This window comes from Sebastes umbrosus, chromosome 17 (assembly GCF_015220745.1).
Source record: "Sebastes umbrosus isolate fSebUmb1 chromosome 17, fSebUmb1.pri, whole genome shotgun sequence".
NCBI classification, from domain to species: domain Eukaryota; kingdom Metazoa; phylum Chordata; class Actinopteri; order Perciformes; family Sebastidae; genus Sebastes; species Sebastes umbrosus.
The window spans coordinates 866,020-879,083 of NC_051285.1; the positions used below are offsets into that span (position 1 = coordinate 866,020).

At 39.1% G+C, this 13,064-nt stretch overlaps 2 protein-coding genes across 2 annotated transcripts; both read left to right on the forward strand.

The window, feature by feature from the left end:
• Positions 1-5,272: 5,272 nt before the first annotated feature.
• LOC119475979 (odorant receptor 131-2-like) lies at positions 5,273-6,344 on the forward strand. Its single transcript, XM_037749138.1, has one exon. The coding sequence runs from the start codon at positions 5,367-5,369 to the stop codon at positions 6,342-6,344; it is 978 nt and encodes a 325-aa protein (XP_037605066.1). The 5' UTR covers positions 5,273-5,366.
• Positions 6,345-9,887: 3,543 nt separating this feature from the next.
• On the forward strand, positions 9,888-10,897 carry LOC119475980 (odorant receptor 131-2-like). The gene has a single exon (XM_037749139.1). The coding sequence runs from the start codon at positions 9,938-9,940 to the stop codon at positions 10,895-10,897; it is 960 nt and encodes a 319-aa protein (XP_037605067.1). The 5' UTR covers positions 9,888-9,937.
• The last annotated feature ends 2,167 nt before the right edge of the window (positions 10,898-13,064 follow it).

The window sequence follows — 13,064 nt, forward strand, 5'->3', positions numbered from 1 at the left end:
ATCATTACTTTTTTACATTTTGGTGTAATTTATTATCATGCTGCAGCATCTCCTCTGCTCTGTGTCAGAGCTGAGTTCCTACAACTACACACAAACACACAGCGAAGTCAGCAAACAGCAGATCAGAGAAGCTGCGGTGGGAACAGTAAAGTGAATCCGGTAAAGTGAAGGTAACTACGATGCTAACTACTAATTATGCTTGTTACTGAAAAAAAAAAAAAAGCTGATAATTTATCAATACACCTGTTCAACAATCATAAACATGTAAACATGTAAAAGTGATATTTCAATCTGCTCTGTCCAAAGTCTGGAGGCTACAATACCTCGATATCCATCTCTACTAGTGTTATGAATACAATACCAGGGTCTGACATTAGCACCCGCCACCCGCCAAATGCGGGTAAAATGTTGGCAGTGGCGGGTGAAATCATCAGGACATCTGCCACTTTGGCAGACAGGGAAAATGCTAGTGATGGGAATAGAGAACAGTAGTTGTCTGATTCCTTGGCATCTCATGCCTCCGTGACTATTGATTCCTCTTATTGATGCTTAACGACAGTTACGCATGCAAAATGACGCAAACACACTCCGTATCATGTTTCAGTTTGTTTTGGACCGGATACACATCAGAGAGAGAAAAATAAGAGCTCAAAAGCATGACGCTATTAAACCTGAGGGGATGCACCTTATTTTTCCCTGATAATGCGACACTGTGAACAACAAATTTGTGTTGAAATCAGCAGGATGAGTGTTCATAACGTTAGCTGTTAGAAGCCAGTGGGCAGCACAGTCCTGCTGGATAAACGGTGGACCTACTAACATTAACGGAGATTCCTTTGAGTTACATTATGAGGCATTCAGGCTCTGCTCAGTAAAATTACTATTGGGTGAAGGTGAATTACAACGTTATCATGATGTGTTCAGATGTAATCTCGTAAAATTAAGTTTTTGGCGAGAAACTTGAATAAATCCAGTTGTTTGAAAGAGATGTTTTCACATCAATATAAAATATATATTAAAGAGGGAATTATGACCTGTTTAACTTCATAACAACTGACCAAGATTTTTTTTAATCAAAGCAAATATTTAAATAATCATAATAATTTGAATTGTGTGTTTTTATGCAAATAACCTCTGTAGATAACAACAACAAAGTACAGTACAGTACTGTGTACAGTAACCTCCTACCCTCCCTTCCCCTAAAATTAGGGATCCCGGAAGCCATGGTGTAATTCGAACACTGTCATTTTCCATGCATATAATGTTTTAATGTTAAATGTTTTTTATGTGAAATATATCAAACACTGAATGACATGAGATCTAAAATGTTATTCCTTCATTTAGTGCAGAGATTTCAGAAGTGGCAGATACAATTTCTGAGAGGCAGATGAAAAAAAATACTTGTCTGCAAAAGTGGCAGGAAGTGAAAGAAGTTGATTACAGACCCTGTTGTAGGGATTTGGCTGTAACAGGTTTTGGTTATTAGCAAATTAATTAATAAATAATAATATAATTATTAATATTAATAAAGATTATCAATAAACATTAATAATAAACGGGGCACCACCCTGGAATCAGGGACCAATGACCAAAACGTTAATATAGTCTCATTATATATGCTAAACTATCAATTTGGAACGTTGATTAATAATTAAATTAATAACTATAACCAAAAAAAGATAGTAAAGATTGAAGGATATCGGAGTTCTTGACATAGCAGAGGTTGGCATTATTCACTCTTGTACAACATTAAAGAGACCAGCATGTATATTCCACAAACGTTTATTTACAAGATAATAAAGGTTTTAAACACAATATTAATCTAGCTAAATAACTAAACTAAACAAACAAAACAAAGTGTGTGTGTGTGTGAGAGAGAGAGAGAGACAGAGAGAGAGAGAGAGAGAGAGAGAGAGAGAGAGAGAGAGGGGGAGAGACAAGATGGCTTCTTGTCTCAAGATGTCTGCCTACAGACAATAGGGGCGAGCACTGTAAAACTACAAAGATGGCGGAATCAAAGATGGCCGGCAACATGTCACCACATGACCTCTTTGTTCTTCGGAGCACATGTGCTCAGGAAAGACAAAGGGGGGGGGGGGGGTGATGTGGGGGTTAAGATTATCTGAAGCTGTATGTTTATGTTTAACTAATTCACAGTTTCTGTATGTGATCTTAATGTGTGTCAGATAATGCAGTGGGTTAGAAAAGATGGTTAGTTTGCATGCAAGACCTTGTCTATGTGAAGCATAAACTAAACACATCAGATGTGGCGAAGCCACCTACCCAAATATCAAATACAAATAAATCACCACAGTCAAACTCAATGAATAACATTAAACATATCAATACAGGTACATTCTAGAAATCAAAGTTGAACAGTCTTGCTCAGCCATGTGCGATTGCTATTGCTAAGGTAAGCCCAGTACGTTACCGATCCATGGAAGAAAAGGGTTTGTAATTCCATGTGTTGAAGTTGTGGTTCCAAGTCAAAGATGTTGTCTTTGCGGTGCTCCAATCAAGTTCTGCAGATTGGTTAACTTGGTGCTAACTTCCTTGCGGTTGTTGCATGAAGTTAGTAGGTACGAAGGCAGGCTCTCGCGTCTTCTGCCTAAGAAGATCCTTGTGTTCCAATGGCTGTTTCCTAACAGGTCATTGATCAGAGCAGAGCTGCTTTGCAGCTGGAGAGCAGCAGCTCACCTCAAGCAGGTCAGCTTGGGTGAGAAGGTGAAGGAAGAGCGGAAAGAGGAGGAACAAAGAGGTTCCTCTGGTTTTGTCCTGGGTGAATTTCACACCACTGTGTGAAATGTTACAGTAGCCAATGGCGACTGAGCTTGGTCCACAGCCAATGGCTGCATACCTCAAGGATCCTGAGAAGCACAGTTCACTGTCTCTGCCACCAGAAATGGCAGGTCCCTACACTGTACAATATGTTATGATGTTATTTTAGTATTTTGTTATTGCCAGTCGTTCTGCACCTCTGACCTTTGTTGGGACCCACCATCAAGATGGTGGCAAGAGACCACATGAGTCAGTCACATGATCCTTGACCGATGGACTCAGCTCAATAACCATTGGCAACTGTAGCATGATGACTCATTCACACATAATTGTGAAATTCAGCCAGGATTAAAGCAGAGAAATCCTTTTGTCCTTCCTCTTCTTCCACTTTTTTCTCCTTCTCAACCCCTGCTAAAGTAGGCAAGGGAGCTTCTGCTCTTCTCACCTAAGCTCTCCCTACAGACCAGAAGCTGCAGAAGTAGCTCTGCTCTGATCTATGGACTGTTAGAAAACAGACATAGAAACACAAGGAACTTCTAAGGCAAAAAAGAGCAAGACTGTTCAACTTTGATTTTTGGAATGCACCTGTATTGATATGTTTAATGTTATTCATTGAGTTTGATTGTTGTTGATATTATTTGTGGTTAAGATATTTTGGTAGCTGGCTTCGCCACATCTGATGTGTTTAGTTTATGCTTCACATAGACAAGGTCTTGCATGCAAACTAACCATCTTTTTCTAACCCACTGCATTATCTGGCACACATTAAGATCACATACATAGCCTGTGAATTAGTTTTAAACATAAACATACACATTCAGATAATCTCAACCCCCACATCATCCCCATTTGATAGTTATTATTTACTTTTGATAGCCATTTCAATGTATTTTGAGCTTATGTACAATATAATTTGGTGCCCTGTTATTATTAATAAACTGGAAAAAGAAAGTTCGGAAACTTGTGTTTGATCGATTATTTCTCTGTTTTTACAATGCTAATTGGCATTGTATTTTACATCGTTGGAAAGCCTGTTTATTTACCTTCGCAATGATGTCCAACTTGTAAGGATCATGCATTTGTGGGATGAGCAGCACAGCTGATTATGTGGGTAGCGCCCAAGAAAAATTTGCTAAAATGCTCCGTCAATGGTAAACAATGTATTCTCCTGTTGGTATTGACTCTTGTTTTGAGTTGTTTGGTGAATTGGATGATTGAACTCTCTTTCAGTAACAAGGAACAAACAAGACATATTGGCAATTTTACACTTTATTCATTTAATACAATATGTCAGGAGCCTCAGTAGCGGGTGGAAGATTCATACGCAGCCACAACAGCCTGGCATCTCCTCCTCATGCTGGCGAGCGTTGTCATCTTGGACGATGAAGTTAGGTCCCAGATTGTGGAGATATGGGATCACCACTGGCTGCAGAATCTCATCCCGATATCTCACTGCATTGAGATGGCCTTCAATGATGACAAGCCTTGTTTTGCCAGTGAGGGAGATGCCCCCCCGCCCCCCCCACACCATGACACTGCCCCCACCAAAAGCTGTTACTCCATCGGTGCAACAATCAGCATAGCATTCTCTGCGTCGTCTCCATACTTTGACCCTGCCATCCAACTTTGGCAGACAGAACTTGGACTCATCACTGAACATGACATTCCCTTACATGTTCAGGTTCCATTGTCTGTGTTGTGGACACCAGCGCAAACGGGCCTGACGGTGAAGGGCAGTCATTGCAGGCTTCCTGGTAGCCTTATGAGAATACACTGTTTACCATTGGCAGATTATTTTGGCAAATTTTTCTTGGGCGCTACCCACATAATCAGCTGTGCTGCTCATCCCACAAATGCATGATCCTTAAAGTTGGACATCATTGCAAAGGTGAATAAACAGGCATTCCAACGATGTAAAATACAATGGCAATTAGCATTGTAACAACAGAGAAATAATCCATCAAACACAAATTTCCGAACTTTCTTTTTCCAGTATATATATTGATAATTTAGTAATATAAATGTTATTAATATTGATAATTATCTTTAATATTTTCCAATAACTAGACCAGCTACTATCTCCGTCCCCAACACCATGAATAAAAATCAGATGCAGACCTTTGAGTAATAAGTTTGAGAACCCCTGGACTAGGGTATTGAGAAATAACTTTGAAAGGATTACATCACCCATTACTGATGTTTACAGATCTAATTAATATGTTTATGTGTGATGGTATCACGTGAAGTGGGTGTGAGGAATGAGTTCTTAAAATGCATGTGAGGTCAAGCAAACCCTGCAGACCAGTTCTGCTCACATGGAATCAAGCATGGCCTGAAAATGTATGTGGTTAACTTTCTGTTTTGCATATGAACTGAATAGACATCTCTGCAAAAACAATGGATCTTTTTGCTTTTCTAAGAGTACAAACTGTACAAGAATAATTGTGTTTCTGTGTTATAATAACATCAAATGTCAATGGGGTTTGAAGGTCTTAAATGCTATTTCAGATTATTCAAATTTATTATCTATCTGGATAGAAACATGTTCCATCTCGATTTCAGGGGGCTCCTATAAATGTGTCTCTATTATGTCGTATGCAACTTCATCTCAGACCAACATCACTGTTGGACAACAGAAACGGGGAATACTGGAAATTGTATTGTTTTCTGCTCCAATTACAGTACCATGCTGTGTGTTTCTCTTCATTAATGGGGTCATGTTATTCACCTTGAGGAGTAAATTGGTCTTTCGTGAGACCTCCCGTTACATTCTTCTGTTTAACCTCCTTTTTGCAGACACTGTACAGCTGGCACTGAGTCAGTTACTGTATTTAATAGCTGCATGTAGAGCAAAACTAACATATCCTGTATGTGGTGTTCTTGCCATGCTTGCTAAACTCACAAATGTAATATCCCCTCTCATACTGGTGCTGATGTCTCTGGAGAGATGTGTGGCTGTGTGCTACCCACTGAGGCACGCTACCATCATCACCATCAGAAACACAGCAGTGGGTATCATTGTGGTTTGGTCCTTCAGTTCACTACATGTCCTCACACTAGTTATTTTACTGTTAGATTTTCCATTTGAGGACATGGAGAGCCTTCAAATGGAAAAATTTTGTGCCCCAGACAACATGCTGCTTGGCCGAATGTCTGATGATTATGACAAAGCATTCGCTTATTTTCTGTTTGTATCAGCTGGTGTGGCAGTCACTTCCTCCTATATTGGTGTGATCATAGCAGCCAGGTCAGCCTCCACAGACAAAGCTTCAGCTCACAAGGCTCATAACACTCTGTTGCTGCATATGGTGCAGCTGGGCCTCAGTCTCTCTTCAACTATACACAACCACTTGCTTATCGCCATCTCAAAAGTCACTGAAGGACTAGCAATCTTGCGTATCCGGACAATTCTTTATGTGTGTATTATCCTTTTTCCCAGATGTCTGAGCGCTCTCATCTATGGCATCAGAGATCAGACCATCAGATCCAACCTGAAGTACCATCTATGTTGTAGACAACTGTCGATCATCCCAGCCAAGCTCAGGTCTCACCCTAGGCTACAGTGAATTATTCAACCATTATTCTCATTTAAAGGGACTATTTGTAACTTTGTAAGCGTATAAATGTAGCGGGTCGGCACACATGTGCGCTCACATATGCGCGTTCGCGTGTAGCCGCTGTACCCTCCTCCTCTGCCTGCTCGCCTTCACTCAGACAGCTCAGCTCGCTCCACCTCTAGACGTGAACGCGCGCTCACTCCACACTGCAGAAGAGTTAGTTTAGCTCTGAGAATATCTAGTGAATGCACAGGGGACGTTTGTGCAGAAATAAATGCTGCAGCTCCTCCAGACCAACAGAGGTTTTCCGTGTCTTGTGAAGTGACAGAGCTCTACAGAGATTTACGTAGTCTTCTCGTTACCTACGGGTGCCGGTGTCTCCTCTGCTCTCTCCGGCTGCAGGCGGAGAGAGCAGGGAGACACGCTGCAGAGCCCCGCTGCCTCAGCCTGCACTTAGGCAGGAAAAGCCAACACTAGGATCAGATCTAAATCATGTTCATGGAGAGACCTTCGTCTGGTCAGCTAACATTACTGCCAAGCAGCTGAAATATAGAGTGATATTGTGCTTTTAGCTGACTTGTGTCGCCTCACTGTTTTGAGCGATGCTCGTTCAGGTATATTTAGAGCGAGCAAGCGCGAGCCCGACGCTGACTTTCGTTGATTTCACGGCCACAGGTGTCGCTGTTAACAAGCATTTCTGAAAGTTACAAATAGTCCCTTTAAGAGATGAATATTGATTGGAAACAAAGCTCAATTTCTTGAAATTTCATAAAAATGCAAGTTGATTTCCTGAACTTGCTGATGACATTTATTCTCTATATGTCTGTGTTCTATAACAATAATTACAATATAGTAAAAAGAAGTGTGGCTTACTTTTGCAACAGTATTTTATATTTTTTGTGAATTATTTATACTCTGCACATACTACATTTGAGTTAAATATGTTTTATATTGTCGTCAACTGTAATATAACAAATGGGCTTAAATATGTGTAGAGATACATATACATTTAACACTTTTAACTTCAGACTCTGTGCAACACTGTTGCAAAAACTGTAAGAAATTGGAGTTAAGGTATGTGATAAACAAGATGTTCAAATATTATAAATTTACTATGGATAAAAAGTTACTTTCAGGTGTGAATATTGTTTTTACCCCAGATCTTAATAGCTCCATTAATGAACCATTACCATGTATTGTATTACATATGATTACATGTGTTGGGGGAGTGAAGTTAAAGGTCAATCAATGAAAAACAATGTCTAAATAAATTAGAATTTTAAAGGAACATTCAAAAAATTTGATACATTTGGATATTGGTTCAGGTTGTATGAGCTTCACACACAGCAGTGCACAAAGGTGATAAATCAGAGAATATGTTTTCAGGAATAAGGTATTTAGGTGCATTAACTGCCTCAATTTTATGTAAAATAACATCATAAACATTGTAATCTTTAATTGTAATGACTTATTTATCAGTTACAATATTTAGTTCCCCCATCAACTGCTTCAAAATATTTTTAAAAGAAATATATTCTATTAACTACTCTACCGTTCTTCAAATTATCAAAATCCCTTGTCTGTGGACTATGATCAGTGGTTGTCACAATCTAAACATTTCCTTTAAAGATATATGCTTTCAAGGCCATGATTACTGATATTTAAATAAAAGAAGAACGAACAACAAAATCCTAAATAATTCTACGTTCCTCCTAATTCTTCCAAATTGGAAAGATGCTGTTGTCATGTTCACAAAGGTAAATACGATGACATGGACTAGGGCAGGACTTTCCAAAGTCCAGACCAAGGTCTGCATCCGGACCGAACGGAATGTCAATTCGGACCCAGACGATAATTCGTAATTAGGAATGGGTACCAAAAACCCGGAAATAAACGGGCAGCGGTGCTAAATTATTAAAGACTGTAGTATTGATAAGCTCCAACATTATCGGTTCCCTTATCATTACTTTTTTACATTTTGTTGTAATTTATTATCACGCTGCAACATCTCCACACAAACACACAGCGAAGTCAGCAAACACCAGATCAGAGAGGCTGCGGTGGGGACAGTAAAGTGAACCAGGTGAAGTAAAGATAACTACGATAACTATGCTTGTTACTGTAAGTGCAAAAAAACTTTGCGAGTAAAAAGCTGATAATTTATTAATACACCCGTTCAACAAGCATAAAGATGTAAACATGTAAAAGCGATATTTCAATCTGCTCTGTCCAAAGTCTGGAGGCTACGATACTTTGATACCCATCTCTACTCGTGATATGAATTCAATACCAGGGTCTGACATTATCACCCGCCAAGTGCGGGTAAATTGTTGGCAGTGGCGGGTGAAATCATCAGGATATCCGCCACTTTGGCAGACAGGGAAAATAATAGTGATGGGAATAGAGAACCGTAGTTGTCTGATTCCTTGGCATTTCATGCCTCCGTGACTATCATTTCCTATTATTGATGCTTAACGACAATTACGCATGCACAATGAAGCATACGCATGCTGTATCATATTTCAGTTTGTTTAGGATTGGAGAAACGGCGGAGAGGAAAAAAAAGCGCTCAAAACAATGACGCTGCTGAACATGAGGGGATGCACCTTATTTTTCCCTGATAATGCGACACTGTAAACCACAAATTCGTGTGGAAATCAGCAGGATGAGTGTTTGTAAGGTTAGCTGTTAGAAGCCAGTGGGCAGCACAGTGCTGCTGGATAAATAGCAGAGCTACTAACGTTAACGGAGTTTCCATTGAGTTACATTATAAGGCGTTCAAGCTCTTCTCAGTAAAAACTATTGGGTGAAGATAAATTACAACGTTGTCATGATGTGTTTAAATGTAATCTTGTGAAAGTAAGTTTTTGGCAAGAAACTTGAATAAATCCATTTGTTTGAAGGAGATGTTTTCACATCAATATAAAATATATATTGGAGACAGAATTATGACCTGTTTAACTTCCTAACAACTGACTAAGATTTTTTATAATCAAAGCAAATATTTAAATAATCATAATAATTTGAATAGTATGTTTTTATGCAAATAATCTCTGTAGATGACAATAAAAAATTACAGTACAGTACTGTGTGCAGTAGCCACCCTCCCCCAAAAAATAGGGATCCCCGGAAGCCACGGTGTAATTCGAAAACTGTAATTTTCCATGCATATAATGTTTTAATGTTTAAAGTTTTTTATGTGAAATATATCGGACACTGAATGACATCAGATCTAAAATGTTATAAGAAACATACACAAATACAGAAATAACTTTGAAAGGATTACATCACCCATGACTGATATTTACAGATCTAATTAACATGTTAATGTATGATGGTATCACGTGAAGTGGGTGTGAGGAATGAGTTCTTCAAATGCAGGTGAGGACAATCAAACCCTGCAGACCACTTCTGCTCACATGGAATCAGGCATGGCCTGAAAATGTATGTGGTTAACTTTCTGTTTTGCATGTGAACTAAATAGACATCTCTGCAAAATCAATGGATTTTTTTTACTTTTCTAAGATTACAAACTGTGCAAGAATAATTGTGTTATAATAACCATCTCGATTTTAACGGGCTCCTATAAATGTGTCTCTATTATGTCGTATGCAACTTCATCTCAGACCAACATCACAGTTGGACAACAGAAATGGGGAATACTGGACATTGTATTGTTTTCTACTCAAATTACAGTACCATGCTGTGTGTTTCTCTTCATTAATGGGGTCATGTTATTCACCTTGAGGAGTAAATTGGTCTTTCGTGAGACCTCCCGTTACATTCTTCTGTTTAACCTCCTTTTTGCAGACACTGTACAGATGGCACTGAGCCTGTTACTGTACCTACTGGCCACATGTAAAATAACATTAACATATCCTGTATGTGGTGTTCTTGCCATGCTTGCTGATCTCATAAATGTAATCTCCCCTCTCATACTAGTGCTGATGTCTCTGGAGAGATATGTGGCTGTGTGCTACCCACTGAGGCACGCTACCATCATCACCATCAGAAACACAGCAGTGGCTATCATTGTGGTTTGGGCCTTCAGTTCACTAAATATCCTCACAAAAGTTATTTTACTGTTAGATTTTCCATTTGAGGACATGGAGAGCCTGCAGATGGAAACATTTTGTACCACAGAAAACATGCTGCTTGGCCGAATGTCTGATGATTATGAGAAAGCATTTGCTTATTTTGTATTTGTATCAGCTGGTGTGGCAGTCACTTCCTCCTATATTGGTGTGATCATAGCAGCCAGGTCAGCCTCCACAGACAAAGCTTCAGCTCATAAGGCTCGTAACACTCTGTTGCTGCATCTGGTGCAGCTGGGCCCCAGTCTCTCTTCAACCATTTACAACCCTGTGGTTATCGCCATCTCAAAAGTCACTGACAGATTAGCAGTCTTGCGTATCCGGAGTTTTCTTTATGTGTGTATTATCCTTTTTCCCAGATGTCTGAGCGCTCTCATCTATGGCATCAGAGATCAGACCATCAGATCCAACCTGAAGCACCATCTATGTTGTAGACTGAAACTGTTGATCATCCCAGCCAACTTTTAACTTCACCACAGAGTCCCAACACTGCTAAAAAAACATAAGAAATTAGAGTTAAGGTATTTGATGAACAACATATTCCAATACTGTAAATTCACTTTCTATAAAAAGTTACCTTAAGGTGTTAATATTGTTTTTACCCCAGATATTAATAGCTCCATTAATGAATACATACAATTACCATGTATTGTAATACATATGAATACACGTGTTGGGTGAGTGAAGTTAAAGGTTAATCAATGAAAAACAATGTTTAAACTAAATTAGAATTTTAAAGGAACATTCAAACAATGTGATACATATGGATATTGGTTCAATGTTGTAGGAGCTTGACACACAGCAGTCCACAAAGGTGATGAATCAGAGAGTATGTTTTTAGGAATAAGGTGCATTATCTGGCTCAATTTTATACAAAATGAAATCATATTCATTGAATTTTTTTAACTGTAATGACTTTGTTTTATGTTACAATATTAAGTTCCTCCATTGACAGCTTTAAAATATTTTTAAAAGAAATATTGTATTAACTGCTCTACTGTTCTTCAATCATCAAAATCCCTTGCAATGCACAAAACCTTTGCTCCAGAGAACAGAGGCCAACAGTCAGTGTGATTGTATTTAATGTTAAAGGTTAAATGTCATTAAAATTTATATCTGCAAACTTCTATCAATCTATGAACTTTACAGTGTCAGATGCAAGTATTTACACGGCCAAAGTTTTGAGTTCAGTCAAACTTATATTCTAATGTGTGACGCTCTGAAACGGCAGTTAGTTATCAATACACAAATGGTGGCTGAGCATTCCAATGACAGTCCAGTATTAGTGTTACCAATAGGCTGTGCCGTCATAAATCTATGCCCTCAGACCGGCAAAGGCCATTCTCTAATACCCCTTTCATACTGAGGACACTTCCAGGGTTGTACCAGGGTTGGTTGTGTATATGAATGGGTTAACCCGCGTTGATCAACTCACCTTTGCGACCCAGGTCGAGAAGTGGGTCGGATCAGGGTTGGACCAGGGTCGATTTTGATGTGAATTGCACGTACCAGGGTCGCTAACAAACAGGACGGGACAAACCTATTCGGTTGCAAATGAGGGCGCACAGTCCGTGACGTAACTGTCACAGGTCGCCGTGGCTCATAACCAAACTGTGGGACGGCAGCAGGAATGTTTTCAGACACACCGGAGGTGAACGACGGACAAGAACATTATGGATATGTAGCGTGACATCGAGGTGCGGGAGCTCTAGTCCTGTCCGTCCGTGTTGAGGAAGAAAAAAGAGGTATAATACCTCACGGTACCGCCATGTGTACACACATCTGTTTTTAAAGCATGTTTACACATCTTCTATTTGTAACGTTACCTTTATAACTTTTATCTTTCAAAATAAACCTGCAAAAAGATCCATCTGTTGCCTGTTCTCTCTGTTATAAAGTAAAAAACCCAGCCCTGGTTCATTATATTATCAAGCAATTAGCAAACTAAATGAAATATAAACTAATTGTATTATGTTTGGACAAGCTCTTACATTATCCAACAGTTGCAACATGCCCAGCTGAACAACTTTAGTAGGTCTACTATATGAAGTAAATCTTTGCTGGGATGGTGGAGTGAGTGAAATATACATTTCAGTCTTCAGAAGAGTCTAATCCGTTTGCAAATGTAGCCTGTATTATCATATTAGATAACACAATGTAGTCTTATATATGATAAATGGGTACTGTAGATAGACAGAAGAAAAAAGGTTCATGTTGATGAATAGATACTGTAAATCTGTATGTTGTCTGTATGTTTTTGCATACATTACAGCTCCATACATATAACCAAACATTTTATAAAGCTAAAAATGCTGTGTGTACTATATTTACACTGTATCCCAAAAACATGCATCATTCCGTGACATTTTATGTTTTTGCACAAATTGATGATGCCACTATCATCTCCTCTCTCTATAATCCTCCAGAATTGTAACCCCCCTGCCCATTTCTAACACCTGAGCTTATTGGTATGCATTGCTCCTGTATTGTCCTGACCAGGGTTCAACCCGGGTTGACTGGCCTGGTTTGAATTGACAAAAGGAGGGTTGGACCAGGGTAGGTTAACCCTGGTCATTGGTGTGAAAAGGGTATAACTCTGACTTGACATACCTTTAAACCAATTTTGAATCCTACC